The following is a 22026-nucleotide window of genomic DNA, read 5'->3' as shown; positions in this document are numbered from 1 at the left end:
TAGGAAGAAACTGCATCAACTAACAAGCAAAATAACCAACTAACATCATAATGACAGGATCAGATTCACACATAACAATATTAACTTTAAATGTAAATGGGCTAAATGCTCCAATTAAAAGACACAGACTGGCAAACTGGATAAGGAGTCAGGACCCATCAGTGTGCTGTATTCAGGAAACCCATCTCACGTGCAGAGACACACATAGACTCAAAATAAAGGGATGGAGGAAGATCTATCAAGCAAATGGAAAACAAAAAAAGGCAGGGGTTGCAATCCTAGTCTCTGATAAAATAGACTTTAAACCAACAAAGATCAAAAGAGACAAAGAAGGCCATTACATAATGGTAAAGGGATCAATTCAACAAGAAGAGCTAACTATCCTAAATATATATGCACCCAACACAGGAGCACCCAGATTCATAAAGCAAGTCCTGAGTGACCTACAAAGGGACTTAAACTCCCACACAATAATAATGGGAGATTTTAACACCCCACTGTCAGCATTAGACAGATCAACAAGACAGAAAGTTAACAAGGATATCCAGGAATTGAACTCAGCTCTGCACAAAGTGGATCTAATAGACATCTACAGATCTCTCCACCCCAAATCAACAGAATATACATTTTTTTTCAGCACCACACCACACCTATTCCAAAATTGACCACATAGTTGGAAGTAAAGCTCTCCTCAGCAAATGTAAAAGAACAGAAATTATAACAAACTGTCTCTCAGACCACAGTGCAATCAAACTAGAACTCAGGATTAAGAAACTCACTCAAAACCGCTCAACTACATGAAAACTGAACAACCTGCTCCTGAATGACTATTGGGTACACAATGAAATGAAGGCAGAAATAAATATGTTCTTTGAAACCAACGAGAACAAAGACACAACATACCAGAATCTCTGGGACACATTCAAAGCAGTGTGTAGAGGGAAATTTATAGCACTAAATGCCCACAAGAGAAAGCAGGAAAGATCTAAAATTGACACCCTAACATCACAATTAAAAGAACTAGAAAAGCAAGAGCAAACACATTCAAAAGCTAGCAGAAGGCTAGAAATAACTAAAATCAGAGCAGAACTGAAGGAAATAGACACACAAAAAACCCTTCAAAAAATTAATGAATCCAGGAGCTGGTTTTTTGAAAAGATCAACAAAATTGATAGACGAATCCTCCCTAACACATTTTATGAAGCCAGCGTCATCCTGATACCAAAGCCTGGCAGAGACATAACCAAAAAAGAGAATTTCAGACCAATATCCTTGATGAACATTGATGCAAAAATCCTCAATAAAATACTGGCAAACCGAATCTAGCAGCACATCAAAAAGCTTATCCACCATGATCAAGTGGGCTTCATCCCTGGGATGCAAGGCTGGTTCAACATACGCAAATCAATAAATGTAATCCAGCATATAAACAGAACCAAAGACAAAAACCACATGATTATCTCAATAGATGCAGAAAAGGCCTTTGACAAAATTCAACAACACTTCATGCTAAAAACTCTCAATAAATTAGGTATTGATGGGACATATCTCAAAATAATAAGAGCTATCTATGACAAACCCACAGCCAATATCATATTGAATGGGCAAAAACTGGAAGCATTCCCTTTGAAAACTGGCACAAGACAGGGATGCCCTCTCTCACCACTCCTATTCAACATAGTGTTGGAAGTTCTGGCCAGAGCAATCAGGCAGGAGAAGGAAATAAAGGGTATTCAATTAGGAAAAGAGGAAGTCAAATTGTCCCTGTTTGCAGATGACATGATTGTATATCTAGAAAACCCCATCATCTCAGCCCAAAATCTCCTTAAGCTGATTAGCAACTTCAGCAAAATCTCAGGATACAAAATCAATGTACAAAAATCACAAGCATTCTTGTACACCAATCACAGACAAACAGAGAGCCAAATCATGAGTGAACTCCCATTCACAATTGCTTCAAAGAGAATAAAATACCTAGGAATCCAACTTACAAGGGATGTGAAGGACCTCTTCAAGGAGAACTACAAACCACTGCTCAATGAAGTAAAAGAGGATACAAACAAATGGAAGAACATTCCATGCTCATGGGTTGGAAGAATCAATATCGTGAAAATGGCCATACTGCCCAAGGTAATTTATAGATTCAATGCCATCCCCATCAAGCTACCAATGACTTTCTTCACAGAATTGGAAAAAACTACTTTAAAGTTCATATGGAACCAAAAAAGAGCCCGCATCGCCAAGTCAATCCTAAGCCAAAAGAACAAAGCTGGAGGCATCACGCTACCTGACTTTAAACTATACTACAAGGCTACAGTAACCAAAACAGCATGGTACTGGTACCACAACAGAGACATAGATCAATGGAACAGAACAGAGCCCTCAGAAATGATTGACTTTGACAAACTGACAAAAAAAAAAAGGAAAGGATTCCATTAAAAAGGTCTGGAAAATGGCTACCATATGTAGAAACTGAAAAACCTACTCATCTGACAAAGGGCTAATATCCAGAATCTACAATGAACTCAAACAAAATTACAAGAAAAAAACAAACAACCCCATCAAAAAGTGGGCGAAGGACATGAACAGACACTTCTCAAAACAAGACATTTATGCAGCCAAAAAACACATGAAAAAATGCTCATCATCACTGGCCATCAGAGAAATGCAAATCAAAACCACAGTGAGATACCATCTCACACCAGTTAGAATGGCCATCATTAAAAAGTCAGGAAACAACAGGTGCTGGAGAGGATGTGGAGAAATAGGAACACTTTTACACTGTTGGTGGGACTGTAAACTAGTTCAACCATTGTGGAAGTCAGTGTGGCGATTCCTCAGGGATCTCGAACTAGAAATACCATTTGACCCAGCCATCCCATTACTGGGTATATACCCAAAGGACTATAAATCATGCTGCCATAAAGACACATGCACACGTATGTTTATTGCGGCACTATTCACAATAGCAAAGAATTGGAACCAACCCAAATGTCCAACAATGATAGACTGGATTAAGAAAATGTGGCACATATACACAATGGAATACTATGCAGCCATAAAAAAATGATGAGTTCATATCCTTTGTAGGGACATGGACGAAACTGGAAAACATCATTCTTAGTAAACTATCACAAGGACAAAAAACCAAACACCGCATGTTCTCACTCATAGGTGGGAATTGAACAACGAGAACTCATGGACACAGGAAGGGGAACATCACACTCCGGGGACTGTTGTGGGGTGGGGGGAGGGGGAGGGACAGCATTAGGAGATATACCTAATGCTAAATGACGAGTTAATGGGTGCAGCAAAACAACATGGCACATGGATACATATGCAACAAACCTGCACATTGTGCACATGTACCCTAAAACCTAAAGTATAATAATAAAAAAAAATAAAAATTAAAAAAAAATAAAATGAATGGTAGTGGAAAGATTCATTATTGAACTTGTTTCATCAATATTTACACCTGTCCATATCCTATACTTCATGATTTGCCCATGTTCCTGTTCTGTGATATTGACCATATGCTCACAGACAAGCTGGCTTGTTCAACAAACAGCAAATAACTGTAACTAAAGACAAGACCATCCTTCATATGCCTTTTGCCTTGATAATGTAGGTTATTCTTCCAACTGCCATCAAGGATGATATTTATAAAACTAGTCACTCCTTGTTCTGCCTTTTTGCCCGACTACCTGTGTGGGATGTGAGGGCTCAGATCAAAATACAGCGCATGAAATGTAGACTTCTAGGGGAAAAGTTTCAGAGTGAGTTTGAATCATTTTTTAAAAATGTACACTAATGTACATTTGCATCTTAAGCTACATGGACACAGTAGGCTAACAGCTCAACAAAGACAGAATGGAGCACATGTTGAGTTGCGGAATAGCTCAATAAATTGCCGTGAATTACTTCCTCTGTGCTGCATAGCCACAGTTTTCACATCCTCCTGGTCTCCCTATTCCTATGGGTACTTCTTCCTCCTCATATCATCCAAGAAGCAGACTCCCCATCATGGCCAAGAAGTTCACAGATCATTAACACAAAGCCAGCTTGTTCATGAGCATATGGTCAGTATCCCAGAATAGGAAACATCAGCAACATTATTTTCAAAAGAGAATTTAAAGAAGCACCTCATGTTAATCTTACACCACAAACTCGCTCTGCTGATATTGTTAGCCATCACCTGCTCATTCATATTGATGACCTGCCTATGGCTCTTATGGTCATTCATAATTCAGGTGGAGATGGTTCACACACACCCTTCCATTTCTTGGATAAGAAGTCAACAAATAGTAGCAAATTATCCATACACTTCCTTGGATTCCTAAGTTCACTCTAGGACATAATTATCAAGTTCACAGAGGCTCTGAAGTCCCAGGAAGAAAGATTCCTCCAGCTCTCATAAATGATGATTCAACAAGTAAAAAAAAAAAAAAAGACTTTGCAATGGAAAGAACCTCACACTCTATTACAATTGCCACTTACAATAAACATTTGGAGCTGATTATTTTCTCAGTGTGTTTTGTAAAAAAAAAAAAAAAAAAATGAATGTTTTCTCTTAATTTTTTTCAGCCTGCTGTTTTAAAGCAATGCTTTCAGAGAATGGTCATGTTTCTTCCCTTTGGAATAATTTACAATCATAAAAATAAGAAGTCAGGGTTGAATTTAAAAGAGATTTTTAAAAGGCTTGTGCATGGAAAAATACATATAAGAACACGTATATGAACACATATATGTTCAGAGAAATATCTCATGCATTCATATATATTTCTGGATGCACAGAAATATTTACACATATGAGCTTCTAGAAAATTGGTACTCAGATATTCCCGATTATAGAGATGAGCTTTTAGGGAACTTTATAGGATTCGTGACCATAAATCATGAAATACAGTTGTAAAATAAGGAACAAATTTTGTTAAAATACAGTGCATGAGGTCAAAAAGTGTTTTTAAAAATAAAGGACTCGGGAGGCTGAGGCAGGAGAATGGCATGAACCCGTGAGGCGGAGCTTGCAGTGAGCCGAGATCGCACCACTGCACTCCAGCCTGGGCAACAGAGCAAGACTCTGTCTCAAAAAAAAAAAAAAAAAAAGCATCTGGAAAAAATTGATGATGGCAGTGCTAAAATTAGCTAAGTAATGACCAAAGGAAAGAAAAAACCAGAAGACATTCTGAGGGAAGCTGGAAAGGCCAGGTCCATTTCAAAAAGTTTCTGAACAGGCTCATGCGCAGTCATCAATATTTCCTGTGATGACGTGTATTTCCTTTCCTGTCCTCTTATTTCAGTTTCCATTGAGGAATATCCTTGATAAAAAAGGAGTCATTATTTACATGTCCAAATCTAACTATGCAGGATTGAGATTCCCTGTACTTAATTGACTACATTTTTGGCTATTTTAGGCATGTTAGAAGTTGTAGAAACTCTTTTAAAGCACAAGCTACAAGTAGTAAATTCCTGGTCCTAATGCCCTACAGACTTTTGATAACAATAGCCTTGGAATCATCGTGTTGGCCTGTCTGTACCTTACAACTGTACCGTGAGATCCTATTGAACAATGAATTAGTGAATCATATTGGATGGAAAGCAAGATGAGCCACTACTAGAATTTTCTCTTTTGTGAACACTAGCATTGCAATGTCCAGTGAGACTGTGACCAGAAATGCAATTTCCCAATTTACCTAGCTTATTATAATAGGACAATTTATTTTATTATTATTATTTTGTTTGTTTGAGATGGAGTCTTGCTCCGTCACCCAGGCTGGAGTGCAGTGGCATGATCTCGGCTCACTGCAACCTCCGCCTCCCGGGTTCAAGTGATTCTCCTGCCTCAGCCTCCCAAGTAGCTGGGACTGCAGGCATGCACCACCACGCCCAGCTAATTTTTGTATTTTTAGTGGAGATGGGGTTTCACCATATTGGCCAGGATGGTCTCGATCTCTTGACCTCATGATCTGACCACCTTGGCCTCCCAAAGTGCTGGGATTACAGGCATGAGCCACCGCGCCCGGCCATAATAGGATAATTTAAAATTAAGTTCCTATTAAAGAGCGTAACAATGGAAACGCTTGTTGGTGGCCCAGAAGATGGCATCCACAAAGGTCATCTTGCACTGTTCCTTCTTCCTCAAAGTGTCACCTGTTGGGAATGACAGACTATCTGCCTTCACTCAGTACGAGGGGGCAAAGGAGAGACACGTTATTGCCTCATGGGAAACTTGGAATATAGTCAAAGATAGAAATTTTATTTCTTCAAATGAACATGAGTCATAAAACCCAACATAGTAGCCAAAAGGGATGTTATTCCTGTTGATCTTACTAGAGAATCACAATGCTATTTAGAGTAAGAAAATAGACAGAAATATGTTTAATAAATTGCTTGGACAACATTTTAAAAATAAACATAAAACACATATTGATCATTTTTAATTTAGAAGGTTCTAGAGAAAATAACATAATATCCCGAATTGGTTATTAAAAAATATTTCAGGGATGATAATGTTATAACATTTATGTATTTTGATCGTTCTAGGCAATGCTGACCCGGAAGGCCAGGGTTACTGCCAAGCAGGATTTAGTCTGGATTTTTATAAGGTGAATTACTTTGGTTTCACAGTTTCTAATATTTAATCTGAATTTTTTTTTACCCTCTGCCTCTCACTCCCACACCCCAAAACCACCACCACCACCAAAGAACCAAAGAATCTTGAGGAACATACCTAGCCTGTTTGGGCAAATGCTTTCTAAAAAAATTTTTCCATTCACTTTTTATTTTTATGTAAATAATTTATGCAAATAGCAGCCTATTAAATAGTAGAGAAATAGACATGATAAAAGCAACAGCCTTTCTTCTTACCCTTTGTGGCAATAATTTTTTAAATGAAAATCTAAAAACTCAGTAATGTTTCTTAAAAAGATCACAAGAATCTATTCATTGTTTAATTTGTTAACTGTAATTGACCAGTTACATTTAATATTAATATTAAAATTCATATATCCTTTCACAAAATTAAAAAGAGATGTTCAGTAAGAATGTAGAGGGAAAAGATTCTGTGGTTTTGAAAATAGTATAGAAAAATTTTGTCAACGTGTAAACTGTCTACTGTCTTTTATGGTACTTTTTATCATTACTTTTTTGTTTTTATATTTTCCACTGAGAGTTAAAGATATGAGGCATGAAAGGTGAGGATGTCAATTCATGAGAAAATGTTTATATTTGCTAGTCTGGAGTGTTTGCTCTTTCTCCTGAGAAGGGGGTGGCATTGGGGATATATGGAAAAAAATAGGCATTACTATGGCCTTGAAATAAATTGGAACAGAATTTTCTTTTTATCACCAAGGCTCGAAAGACCATGTCTGCAAAACTGCACAGCATTAAACATGCTGATATTTTGCTTGTAAGAGGCAGTGCCAAAAAACAGAGTTTATCTCTCTCAAGGGAGAGAGTTCAACTTACCTAATTGAGTCAAATTAAAATTATTTAATATGATAACACACTAAATAATTGAAAACAAAAGAGGAAAGAAAATGAACTGCAGGCCTCAGATAGAAGGATCTCTTTTAAAAGTTGCTTTTTATGTGTAACAAATTGTTAGAGCAATGCTTATTAACAATGATTTATCACCCTTTAAAAATGTTTAGTATTTCTTTTCCACTTATGGTTGCTGTTGCTGTTTCTGTTTTGTAGAACGGAGACCTTATTGTGGGAGGACCTGGGAGTTTCTACTGGCAAGGTATGTTCTGTGGGCAGAGCAGAAAAGCACATTTGCTGTTACTAACAGAAGGATGGACCCAGACGTAGTGTTAAATGTTCACTTTCTATTACCTTAATTTTATATCCTTATTCATAGTTTCTCAGATGAAGCAGTATATCTTTTTTTGCTGTTAATATTTTAATTGACAAAACAAGTGTACATATTTATGGGGTACATGTGATATTTTCATACATATATATGAGGTGCAATGATTAAATCTGGGTAATTAGCATAACCATCACCTCAAACACTGATCATTTGTGTTGAGAACATTTTAAATCTCTTCTACCTATTTGAAAATACGCAATAAATTGTTGTTAACTATATTCACCTTATAGTGCTATAGAACGTTAGACCTTATTCCCCCTACCAGGCTGTACTTTTGTGTACATTAACCCGTCTCTGGCTATACCTGAATCTGTATTCATCCTTTCCTCTAGTAACCAGTTTTCCACTCTCTACTTCAATGAGATCAACTTTTTTAGCTTCCGTGTATGAGTGAGAACAAAAGCATCATTTCGATTTGTACTCTCATTTGTTTTGTTTTTGTTTTTTTCTGAGACAGAGTTTCGCTCTTGTTGCCCAGGCTGGAGTGCAATAGCACGATCTCGACTCACTGCAACCTCTACCTCCCAGGTTCAAGAAATTCTCCTGCCTCAGCCTCCTGAGTAGCTGGGAATACAGGTGCCCACCACCATGCCCAGCTAATTTTTGTATTTTTAGTAGAGACACGGTTTCACCATGTTGGCCAGGCTGGTCTCAAACTCTTGACCTCAGGTGATCCACCCGCCTCGGCCTCCCAAAGTGCTGGGATTACAGGTGTAAGCCACTGCCCAGCCTGTACTCTGTAATGTAAATGATATTTTAAAATACTCTTGCAACTTAACAATTCATTTCTCCATCAACAATGTGTTGAGGCTCTGCCAAGCTCCGTGGTAGAGGCTGAGGACACATTAATGAGTAAAAACAGACATTGTTCTTACTGTCACGGAGGTTAATATCTAGAGAATGACAACAGGCATTAATCGAACACTCACAGGGGTACCCAAGAACCCCCAACTGTGATACACACTCCGAAGCAAAGACATGTGGTGATGGGGCTGGGAGAAATTAGGAGGCTTCTCCTGGGTGGCTGTGGATAAGGTGTGTTTTGTCTTCTGACCATTGGCTGACAGGGAGCTGGAATACAACCTGTGCTCTGCTTACAGAGCCATGAACCCAGGTACAGACAGCATCAGCCAAGAGGAAATGATGTCTTCTAATTCTTGCTAAGGTGATGCATAGGCCAGCAGCAGTGCAAAGGTTAACTTGGAAAAGCAAACAACCCTGAACTGAGATCTGGACCTTACATAGGTGTTACCTAGGTGAAGAGAGGAGGGACCACGTGCAGATGTTCTGTGGGAGGCAGGAGGGCAGTGTAGGAGAGAACGGAGGAAAGTCAAGGTGACCGGAGTTAAGAGAGTGAGGGAAGAAGAGCTTGGGTGGTATGGAGTGGCCCCCTAATTTCACAAAAGAATGGATGATGTGAAATTAACATTATTACGGTAAAAAAATTTATCCTAAGTCTTTATGATATTTTTATCATAAATTATGTTAATTTCACATCATCCATTCTTTTAGTTGAAAAAACGTTGGATACAAATGATTTGCTGAAAATTTGCCATAGCAATGGCATATAGAAGCATTTGTCTGAGACACAGAAATTTAAAATTTTAGTCAGGTTTCACATTGCAGGCTTGCAGTCCATGCCAAGCAGTTTTGTCTTTATTCTACAAACTATGGAAAACCACTGGGGGATTTTAAGAGTTTAAATACATGGCTTTAGCTAGAGTAAGAAGGTGTTGTTTGTCCCGATTGTAGTGACAAACTATGAAATGAGTTTAAGCATGGAGTGCTACAATCGAATTTATGTTTTGAAAAGATCATCCTGGCTGCGTTACAGAAAATAGGTTGAAAGTTGGCCAAGGTGAAATATCAGCAAAGTAGTTACAAGGTTGTTACAAGGATATAAACTAATTTTAAGTTTATAAGGTAAACAAGTTGTGTAAGTTTCAGGTAAAGATGTCTGTTTCTCAGAGCCATGATGGTACTGACTGTAAAAGAAGAGAAATCTGAGAAATACTTTGGAGGCAAAACAAGCAGCCTAAATGATGTGTTGGTTATATGGTGGTAAGGGAAGTAAGGTCGTAAGGGAGTGTTTCTGACGCCTGCTACTGAATGGCTATAGGTGGGTGCCGCTCACTGAGATACAGAACACTGGAAGAGGACAGGTTTGGAGTGGGCTGGAGAGGGAAGATGATGAGTTTACTTTTTGTTCTGTTGGGTATGAAAATATTTGAGATATCCAAAGGGTTTCACCTAAGTATTTAGGGCTTAAGCCCAGAGGACATCTAGAGTGAAATATAAATTTTCATCGCTTGCATACTGGTGATAACTCAGGCCACGGGTATAGATGGGAGGCCTAGAGAGAGAATACTGAGAAGATTCTGTAATGTGGGCTGTAAAGTTTAGGATAGAGTAGAATCTGAGATTAAGATTTGAGGGAGGAATTTTTTTAATGGAAGAAACTTGATCATGTTTAAAAGTCATTGAGAAAGATCCAGGAGAGATAGATTTATGATAATTTTTTTTTTTTTTTTTTTTGAGACGAGTCTCACTTTGTCACCCAGCTTGGAGTGCAATGGTGTGATCTTGGCTCACTGCAACCTCTGCCTCCCGGGTTTAAGCGATTCTCCTGCCTCAGCCTCCTGAATAGCTGGGACTAGAGGTGCATGCCACCACACCTGGCTAATTTTTGTATTTTTAGTAGAGACAGGGTTTCACCATGTTGGTCAGGCTGGTGTCAAACTCCTGACCTTGTGATCCACCCACCTCGGCCTCCCAAAGTGCTGGGATTACAGGCGTGAGCCACCACGCCCAGCTGATTTATAAAATTGTATATAAACTTAATGTTAAGCTCAATTCATGCATATACAATTATAAACACCAAATAATTAACATTTTGGTATTTAAAAATTACTTTGCAAGCTGAAAAACTATATATTTTACACAACAGATGGCTACAAAATTAAAATTATATTTATGGAAGGTTTTCTTCTAATTTACTTGGTTAATTTCACATAATCCATTCTTTTCCTTAAACTGAAAAAAATGTCAGTCAAATGATTTGCTAAAAATCTGCCATAGCAATGGCATACAGAAACATATGTTTGAGACATAGAATTCAAAATTTTATTCAGGTTTAAGATGATAATGTTTATAGACATAGGTAAAGGACACAGCAAAGACAGTGTGTATGTGGGATGGAGGAAAGAGGGTATTTAGCTGTAACCCAGAGACAGCTGGCAAATTCCACAGACAGTGTTCAGAAACTCATGTGTAAATACCATTGTCTTTTTTTTTTTTTTTTTTTGAGACGGAGTCTGGCTCTGTCGCCCAGGCTGGAGTGCAGTGGCGCGATCTCAGCTCACTGCAAGCTCCACCTCCCGGGTTCACGCCATTCTCCTGCCTCAGCCTCTGCAAGTAGCTGGGACTACAGGAGCCCGCCACCACGCCCGGCTAATTTTTTTGTATTTTTAGTAGAGACGGGGTTTCACCGTGGTCTCGATCTCCTGACCTCGTGATCCGCCTGCCTCGGCCTCCCAAAGTGCTGGGATTACAAGCGTGAGCCACCGCGCCCGGCCGACACCATTGTCTTAATATCAGAATAGTAATTTCAGTCCCAGTCACTTGGCAATATTTATGATCTGGTTTGACAGTTTCATTCTTTTGTGGACTTCCAACAGAAAGTCTGTGTGAATTATGCGTGAATTCCCAACGACTAATTTGGCTTTCGAATTAATGTTAAATGATAGTCTTTTGAAAGCATTTCTTCACTTTTCTCCCAAAGAGCATAATATCACACTTTTGCCTTAGATGTCCATGGTAAACATGGGAATGCACAGAAATTGCAGCGGAAATTGCTGGTTGTCTTTTAGATACTTGTTTACCCCAATGCAATCGTATTTGAAGACTTCTGACAGTGACTTTTGAGAGAGATTAACCAAAGTTCTTATCGTGTGAATGTTGGTGCCCATGGATTTCTCTTTTGCTGAATTTTGGATCTCACTGGACCTAGCTGCTTCCCATTGTCCTAATTTTATGCTTTCTCTATATTTTAGCAAGAAAAGCAGATGGCTCAGAGATTTTGCAATTCCTTCATTTAACTTAGCTGATATATTTTATCATCTATTAATCAGATACGTGATTTAGATTGAATACAATATCTATACTTTGCAAGAGCACAGAAAGTTTTATTAGAATGCCAAAGGAAACGTTGCTTGTAATGCCTAATATCGTACTAGCAAAACCATAGGACCTTAGAGAATGCACTCTAGCTCTTTGGGCCTCAGTCTCTCCGCCTAGAAGAAGCTATATTTGACTAAATGATATCAAAGCTTACTTCCAGGTGGAATATTCCAGAATAAAAATTACATCATGGCCGGGTGCCGTGGCTCACACCTGTAATCCCAGCACTTTGGGAGGCCAAGGCAAGCGGATCACGAAGTCAGGAGTTTGAGACCAGCCTTGCCAACATAATGAAACCCCGTCTCTACTACAAATACAAAAAATTAGCCGGGAGTGTTGGCAGGAACCTCGGGAGGCTGAGGCAGGAGAATTGCTTGAACCCGGGAGGCGGAGGTTACAGTGAGCTGAGATAGCACCACTGCACTCCAGCCCAGACAACAGTGCGAGACTCCATCCAAAAAAAAAAAAATTACATCACATAAATTTTACCTGCAAATTTGGCCTCCACTCTTAGATAATTTTATCATTTGGAGGTAGAGTGTGTATGTTGAAAGCAGCAGGAAAACCAATAAAATATTGTAGTTCATCTCAGGTCTTCTGTCAGAATGGAAAGTTCTACCCAGCTGTAACTAACTCTGCCTTGGAGTTTGAGTGGCAGGCAGGAAAATTCATCATCAAAAAAGCAAGCAATTCCACCATAGCTTTCAAGGGAATGTGTGTCTGCTCAGGGAGGGCCTGCCTCTTGCATTCATTCAGTTAACCAGTTAACATATTAATTTATTTAAACACAGGGCAAGTGATCACTGCCAGTGTTGCAGATATCATTGCAAATTACTCATTCAAGGATATCCTCAGGAAACTGGCAGGAGAAAAGCAGACGGAAGTGGCTCCAGCTTCCTATGATGACAGTTACCTTGGTAAGACCCATTGCCCAAAACATTTGTGGTTTTTCAAAAGACAAGCATAGTAAATGTAGATGCAAGTTTTATCCCTGACTTATCCGATGTTATTTGGCATCTTATACAAATGTTCTCTTATTAGAGTGGACTCGATTTTTCTTTTTAATACTGCTATTTTTCCAGCCATGATGTGTAATATATAATTTGAGCAACTATTTTGTTGGCTCCATAGCAGTTTTTTGCACATGAACTATTTCAACAGTAGTAGATACTATGTATTAGCAGGGCTGCTACCAATGTGACAGGGACAGCATGATAGCAGGCTTCTGTAGTTAACAGAGATGCACATGAGAAGTTTGAGTTGCTGGAATATTCTCAAATTGTATTATGTACAAACCACACAATGTCATTTCACCACTACTGTTTCCCATCTTTGGGATCCTAGTGGTCTTTTGATTGCTTGATGAATTTGAAAAAGAAATGTAGCTGTGTTTTGTCAACGTAGCCAGCACCTCACTTTAGAGCTAAACTAAATTGTGGAAAACCATCATGAGAGGTATTAGGAAGTAGGTCTTGCTGGTGACCAGAAATACCAAAACCTGAGCCCAGAGGAAATCTTTCAGAGTATTCTGTCTCATTATTTTCAATCAGCAGCTCTTAAAATGCAACAGCTACCATTTACGCTCAAGGGAGATTATGAAGTATCCATGCTTTTAAAATTGACCTCAGAATATCTCCTTTTTTTGGCTATGCTCCTACTTAAGTAGTAGATAATCTATTATGCACACAGGATTTAGTATATAAGTGTTCCTTTCAGTGTGATTAATTTTTCCCTTTATAGAATCTTTAACTTTTATAATATTTGTAGAGATTTCTAAATAAAGTAGTACCATGGTAGCCCTTTCACCTTTTTCTAGATATAACTCATTTGGTTAAGTCATTAAGTGTGATTAGTTTATTTCTTTTTCTTTAAAACAGGATACTCAGTTGCTGCTGGGGAGTTTACTGGGGATTCTCAACAAGGTGAGAGACATTGTTGAGTTTAAATCACTTATAAAGCATAGGGAAATGGTAAAATGGCAAAACAATTTTTTTCTATCAATGTGATTTTATTTGCTATACAAAAGGGATATTAATGGAACCCAGAGTGCCTATAATATTTTATAGAAAAAATACTTTGGTACAGCATTTTAAGTCTCAAAGAATTTCATAAGAATGAACATCAACTTTATAAAATCTAGTTAAGCAATAAAATATTAGTGCCATAGTCCCATGTTATGAATGAAAAATATAGATGATTAAATGCCATACTGTTAGTGACAGATCAAATTTGTGAAATTAAGATCCCTTCATTTCTAGTACCTCTCATATTGGACATGCCCAAAATTACTCTCCCCAACCAACTCCAATCCAACACCACAATCTTACTTCCTTTCTCCTCTTTGAACATACCCAAACCCCAAATAACAGAACAAACGAATCCCTATCTCGTATATATCCCTTTTGTCCTGTCTTCTCTACTTTGCTGTGGCTGTTGTCTACTGGGGCTGATGGACATGAAATAATGAACACAGGATACCTACTTAAATTACCGTAAGTGCTAGGATAAAATTCTAAACATAGAGTAAGGAAAGCTGTGGTGTTAAGAAAACATTTGAATAGAGCCTGGGATGATGAGGGCGGGGGGACAGACAGACAAAGGGGCAGGGGCCAACTTCTATATTCTAAGGTGTGTAGAAAATTCGGGTGTTCAAGGACCTCAGCTTGACTGCCAGACTTTGATAGTGAAATGAGATTGGCTTCGAGAAAAGACTGGGCTCAGATCATGTCCAGTTTTACGGGTCATGGAAACGATTCTGGGATCTATTCAACATGCAGGGGAGAAGACATGAAAGGTTTCAGCTGAGGAGTAAATATAATCCAATTATGCTTGTAATCTAAAAGAAAAAAAGAGAACAAATCACACTGGCTGCCTATGTAGATTTGATTGGATAAGAGTAAGAAAGGATGGTATCACATATATCACTTTTCTCTTCATGTCTACCTCCTTGAAGGCAAGATCTATGTATTGTTATGTATTGTTCTTATTTATCTCCTTTACAAAGACTAGACCATGTGTTGCTCATAATAGATTCATATGGGGAACAGCCTGACAGAAATAATTTGAATCTTTGGAGTCAAGATCCACATAAGTTCACGTTCTGACTTCATAGACTCTCTATTCCTTAGGCTATGACAACCTCTCTGGTTCTTATTTGCTCATCTTTAAATGACACTAATATTAACTAACTCAAAATAATGTTCTGAAGATTGCATGAGCTAATGCATGAGAAATACTTAGATACAAGGCAATAAATGGGAGCTTTCACTCAACGCGTAATATTTATTGAATGAGTCAATCATCAATCAGTATTTACCATTTTCCATCTTGTTTCATATGAACACTGACTGCATTTCATTAATGCAAGTGGTTTAATTCACAAATAATTAAGAGTAAATGAAATATGGTCACCTCTAGGAATCATCACAGATCGTTTCATAGTTTCGTGTCAAGGTATACAAAGGAGAAAATCATAAACAAAGCTTTGCAGTTCATGTTGAAGATAATCAGGTTTTTATTTTTTCCTTTGAAAGAACATTTTTCTTTTAGGTACAAACTAATTCATAAAGGACTTGTCATCTCATTATGTCTTCTTCAAGGTATTAAAAGGCAGCATATTGTAACGCTTAAGAGCCTGGACTCTGGAGCCAGATCTCTTGGGTTTAAACCCTGATCTCACTACTTACTATCTCTGTGACCTTGGACAAGTTACATAGCATCTTAGTGCCTCCAACGTTTTTCAATCCTAAAATAAGGATGATGATGCTAATGGTATTGTCTACATCATATGATTCTTGTGAGAATTCAGTGAGTTAACTCTGCGTATCCATAAAACAGTGCAAGGCCTGATATCTAAAAAATGCTGTTGGCTGTAATAAGAACCATTGAATTAGGAACCATCAAAGATAGTATTGAGTAACTAGTGCCTTGAAAAAAGATCAAATCTAAAAATCACTGAAAATTTCACAAAGGAAACCGTAAAACATGCCAAATTATTATTTTTTCAATGTGGCATTAGGGGTATTGTTGGACTGGGTGTGGTAGCTCACACGCCTGTAATTCCAGCACTTTGGGAGGCCAAGATCGGAGAATTGCTTGAGCTCAGGAGTTCTATACCAGCCTGGGCAACATAGTGAGACCTCCTCTCAAAACTACAAAAATTAGCTGGGCATGGTGGCATGCACCTGTAGTCCCAGTTTAGGAGGCTGGAAGGCTGAGGCAGGAGGATCGCTTGACCCTGTGAGGTCAAGGTTGAAGTAAGTCATGATTGCACCACTGCACTCCAGCCTTGGGTGACAGATTGAGATCTCATCAAAAAAAAAAAAAAAAAAAAGAGTCTTGTTGGAAAGCTCTCACAAATAGCATTCAGTTTTGACCCAAGAAGATAAATAATGATGCACAAGAGTACATTGTAGGGAAAGATGGTAGAAAACAGTAGTGATTTTCCATCAGATCTCAGAAATATCTGAAAAATGGATTGGGTTTTAAGTGTTTTGAGGATATCTAAAATAAAAGGATATTTTGTGTTTTGAGAATATCTAAAATATCTCAAATAAAATGAAAAGTGTTTTGAGGATATCTAAACTATTTAAAATAAAATATCTAAAATAAAATATCTGAAAATGGATTGTTTTAAGTGTTTTGAAGATATCTAAAATAAAAGCACTATCGAGGAACATCGCAATCAGCTCACCAGACCACTCCGAATCCAGGACTGTGCATGTTCATGATTTACTTAATTAGACAAAAGGGAATGAGAATTCTATTTTAAAAAAACAGTGAGCACTTCAATGTCCTCTAGATGATGGGTTCTTAATATGGATCCTCACACTGCTAGGTGGGACATGGATGGGCTTCACTGGATCGGAACCCCTAAAAATTACATGCAAGATTTGATTGTGTGTAATTTTTCTGGCAAGAGGATCCATAGCTTTCTTCCAATTTTCATACATGTTCATGACTCAAAAAAGGTTAAGAGCCTTTGTTGTCACTTTAGAATGAGGCGTAATGAGCTAAAACCTAAGAAAGCAATCTGTCGCTAACCAATTCCAGGAATGTAATTTGATGTGTTGGAAAGAATGTTGACTTTGCTGTCAATTTTCGACTTGTACTACTCACCAACTATGATTTCAACGGTGATAGAACCTTTCTAAGCTGCAAATGAAAGAAATATTTTTGCTTCTCACTAGTCAGGATGCTACTCAAGTCATGTGTTCCCAGGTTAAGGATCTAAATTTTTCCTGATTATATTGATTATTAAAAACCTTGTGGCCATGTACAGTGTCTCAGGCCTGTAATCCCAGCACTCTAGGAGGCCAAAGCAGGTGGATGGCTTGAACCCAGGAGTTTGAGACCAGCCTGGGCAACATAGTGAGACCCTGTCTCTACAAAATATACAAAAACTAGCCAGGCAGGGTGGCATGCACCTGTGGTCCCAGCTATTCAGGAAGCTGAGGTAGGAGGATGGCTTGAGCCCAGGAGGCTAAGGCTGAGGCTGCAGTGAGCCATGATGATCATGCCACTACACTCCAGGCTGGGCGGCAGAGTAAGACCATGTTTAAAAAAAAAAAAAAAGGACCTTCTGAAGATTTCACCTTGAGTTATTGAAAAGGAAAAGTCTCCTATTTTTTCTTCCAACTGAATATTTTTTGTAGTTGATTGACAGTTCAAACGTGCCTTGGACCCCAAGCAATTAAGCTGTCCTGATCTTTTATTAAAAAATTAGGAGCATCTTTACTCAATATTACATTTAATAACTCCTTAGAGTTGTGGTCATATGAGATTGCAGACTTCACAGTTACTGGGTGGGATGACTGATAATTTAAAAACAAAATTCCCGATGTTTGTGGGATGGGAGGAGTCGTGGTTGCCATGTTTCTCAAATGGCCCAATCCTCTAGAATCTGTCCTCACCCACAGGCCTGACCCTGAAATCAGTCACCCCTATTATATCTGATTGTGGTTTGTTTTTAGTGTCAGGAGAACTTAATTCATATCAAATAAAGATTATTGAAAACCGGACAGGATACTACCAGTCCCATCAACTTTCCTGGCAGTCTATCCAGATTGCTTAGTTTTTCTGAACCCTGTTTTATGATTCAAGAGCATGCTTCCCCTGCTCTCCTACTGCTGTAGATGAATCATCCACGTTCCTGTCCAAGGCTCCCCTCTCTGCTTTGCACCTGATCCCATTCCCTCCCTTGACTCTGAGACGGAACCAGAACTGTAATTTTTATACTCGTACAAAAAATGTCACTATAGTAAAAGCTGGAAGAATCAGAGTAAGAGGTCTAATTTATAAATCACACGCAGACCCAAGAAGCCAGATTCATGAACTAGAGACTGAAGTGCAGAGAGACTCATAATGAAGACATAAAGTATGACAAAGTATGACTTTTGTTTTTCTGTTTTCTATTATCTGGAGAAGAAACAAAAGCTAATGGAACAGTAAACGCAAAGCCCTGGCTTCAAACTTCCAACCCTCTACACATCAGCAATCCACAACCTTTTTGGTACCAGGGACCGGTTTCACAGATATGGGGGTGAGGGATGGTTTGGGGATGAAACTGTTTCACCTTAGATCATCAGGCATTAGTTAGATTCTCAAAAGGAGCGTGCAGCCTAGATCCCTTGCGTGCACAGTTCACAATAGGGTTCGCGCTCTTGTGAGAATGTAGTGCCACCGCTGATCTGACAGGAGGCAGGGCTCAGGCTGTAATGCGAGCAATGGGCAGTGGCTGCAAATACAGATGAAGCTTCGTTCTGGCTCGCCTGAGGCTCACCTCCTACTGTGTGTGTGGCCGGGCTCCCAACAGGCCACAGACAGGTACTGGTTGATGGCCTGATGATTGGAGACCCCCGCTCTATATGATAGCCACTCATTTTACAAGCACTGTCTTTGCCACTTTTATTATATGGTGCGTGTGTGTGTGTGTGTGTGTGTGTGTGTGTAATTCCCCTTCTAAATGACTATTTTCATCCCCAGAATTGGTTGCTGGAGTTCCAAGAGGAGCACAGAATTTTGGATATGTGAGTACTTAGAGTGCATTATAGGAATAGGGTATTCTCTTGTACAGATGCTTCTTGATGGAATTACATCCGAATAAACCCATCACAAACTGAAAATACTGTAAGTTGAAAACACATTTAATACACCTAATCCACCGAACATCATAGCTTACCTAACCTATCTTAAACATGCTCAGAACACTTACATTAGCCCACACTTGGGCAAAAGCCTATTGTAAAATAAAGTGTTTGTATCTCAAGTAAGAGTATCATATCGCATATTGCTAGTCTGGGAAAAGATTAAAACTCAAAATTCAAAGTATGATTATTACAGAACGTGTATCACTTTCGAACCACTGTCAGTTGAACCATCATAATTGAAGGACCATCTGTATACGCAAAGAAATGTTTCATTTTATGCAACTTTTAAGTCTTTTAAAACTTCCTTTATGAAGGAGTTCTTCCTCCTGATTCATGCTGCTTGCTTACGAAAAAGGAAGGAAAACAGGTCAGATTAGATTTGTTCTGATCCATGTGCAGGACCAGCTACGTAACTGATGAGACCTAGTGCAAAAAGAAAAAAACAGGCCCCTTGTTCAAAAATTATTAAAAATTTCAGGACACCAGCAGCAGACCATTAAACCAAGGGTGAGACCCATCTAAGCACAGGGTCCCGTGTGACTGCACAAGTCACATACCCACAAGGCTGTTCCTACCTGTGGGTATAACCCGGGAATAATTGTGGAGGATGCCATGGTTAGGATCAACATCTTAATATGCCTCATACAGTAGAAATAAAAGCAATTGTTATTTCAGTTATTTTAATTAATCGCATTATTTAATTTTATTGTAAATTTAACTAATTGTAAATTTATTATTTGTTTCCACAACTGCTATAACATAGAATCACAAACTGGCTGGCTTCAAACAACATAAATTTATTCACTCACAGTTCTGGAGGCCAGAAGTCTGACATCAAATTGTGGGCAGGATGATATTCTCACCAGAGCATCTGTGATAGGAGGGTTCTCCGTGCCCCCTTCCAGCCTCTGATGGTCCCTGGCATTCCTTGACTTGTGGCAACATCCCACTAGTCTCTGCCTCCGTCCTCATGTGGCCTTCTGCCCTCTGTGTCTACCTCTGTCTTCTCCTCTTTTTATAAGGACATCAGTCATCGGATTTAGAGCCTACCAGGATGATTTCATCCTGAGATCCTTAACTAATTTCATTTGCAAAGACCCTATTTCCAAATAAAGTCTTATTCTGATGTTCTGGGTAGATATGAAATTTTGGGGTGATACTATTCAAACCCATTATTATGAAATTAGGAAAAGCAAATAAATAGATCTTCTGAAAGAAAAACATTTTAAATAAAGTTCACCTTCTACAAAAGTATCTAGAAAGGTTGGCTAAGTAGAATTAAAAGGAATATTTTTGCCATGTGGATAGCATTTTAAAATCTAATATTTCTTGCAAACAACCATAATGATCAATTTATCATAGCGTAAGAACAGAAATGGATTTAGACAAAAATCCTGATTAAATCAACTAATCATCAAGTTAATTGCTCTCAATATTCTTGAATTCAACTTTTATTTCTCCAGCTCAGATTAATAAGCATGCGTTTTATCTGAAAGCATCCCAGATTTAACCATAAACAAAAACTTTAATTGGCTTTTTTTTTTAAATAAGATCATTCTGTGGGCTTTCATTTTTGTTTTACATTTAGCTAACCATTTATCAGACTTTACCAAAAATTTTAAATGATTCAAGTTGTAGTTTTTAAAAAGGGCCCGAATTCTATGACAAATGGTGTAACCTGTTTAATTTCTATGATTTCAGGTTTCAATCATTAACTCTACGGATATGACGTTTATTCAGAATTTCACTGGCGAACAGGTAGAGACATTTTAATACCAAATAAATAAAATCACTCTGGGTTACCAGTAGACTATAATATTCATATCAGTTATTCATCCATTCAACAAATATTTAATGAGCAGCTACTATGTACTGGAAACTGTCCTAGGCACTGGGGATGCAATCATGCATCAGACAGACAGATCCCACCCAGCTCTCAGGCAGCAGTGAGGCAGCAGGGCAGGAAGAGGAAGGGACAGTTTATTAACAAGCAAATAAATGTCCATGATAATTTCAGATTGTGAACCATGATTTAAAGAAAATAAAGCTGAGTGATATAAGACGGGAGGGAGGTGGCAAGGAAGCCCTTGGATGGGGTGATCAGGAGGCCTCTGAGGTGCCAATGTCTGGGCTGAGATGTGAATGACAAGACAGAGCCAACTATGCCATCTTATCCAGAACCTTCCAGGCAAGGGAAGGCTAACATGAAGCCTTTCAAACAAGAACCAGCCAGACATGTGTGAAGAGCAGAGTGAAGGCCACAGTCTCTGTAAGCAAGAGAGATGTAGGAGCTGAGGATGGAGGGGACAGGGGCTACTCATGGGAGACTGGTGGGGGAGGTGGGTGGTGTTTGGGATTAGAAATTTTTTTCTAAGAACAATGGGAAGTGGTTTTGTATTAACATGAATCTTTCAATAGTCTATAAAGGCCTGAAGGTTTTGACGTAAGATATGGGAAGAACGTCACTGTAAAAAGGGCCTGGACTTCTGCAGCTGACAGATTAGACTTCCAGTTCCCACTGCACCGCTCATGAACTGTGTGAGACCACAGGAAAATTATCTGACCTCTTTGAGCCACTTGGCAAAATAAGAATAAAATGTTGATCTTCCAAGCTCCCTTTAAGAATCAAATAAATCAAGGATTGTAGATTACTTAGAAGATTCCCTGGCACATAACAACTCCTCAAGAAATGCTAATTCCTTTCCATCCCATTTCCTGTCTCCTGCCTTTTGATCAAACAAAAGCCACTAAATTCCCATGTGCCATTAAATCTTCTATAATTTGAGATGCATGCGAATATGTGTGCTTATGATGATCATAAACTAT

The 22026-nt window shown here is 38.6% G+C and overlaps 1 protein-coding gene across 1 annotated transcript in view; it reads left to right on the top strand.

Annotated features, from left to right (window-relative positions):
• ITGA8 (integrin subunit alpha 8) overlaps positions 1–22026 on the top strand; it is a 204543-nt gene that overhangs the window by 40133 nt on the left and 142384 nt on the right. The window contains exons 5-10 of the mRNA XM_032163020.2: positions 6544–6605; positions 7699–7744; positions 12844–12969; positions 13930–13974; positions 19037–19080; positions 20902–20958. Of these exons, the coding sequence (XP_032018911.1) occupies positions 6544–6605; positions 7699–7744; positions 12844–12969; positions 13930–13974; positions 19037–19080; positions 20902–20958 (380 nt within the window). The remainder of the gene's footprint in view (positions 1–6543; positions 6606–7698; positions 7745–12843; positions 12970–13929; positions 13975–19036; positions 19081–20901; positions 20959–22026) is intronic.

This window comes from Hylobates moloch, unplaced genomic scaffold (assembly GCF_009828535.3).
Source record: "Hylobates moloch isolate HMO894 unplaced genomic scaffold, HMol_V3 SCAFFOLD_2, whole genome shotgun sequence".
NCBI classification, from domain to species: domain Eukaryota; kingdom Metazoa; phylum Chordata; class Mammalia; order Primates; family Hylobatidae; genus Hylobates; species Hylobates moloch.
The sequence above is the reverse complement of the archived record's forward strand: the minus strand, read 5'-3'. Positions and strand labels throughout refer to the sequence as shown.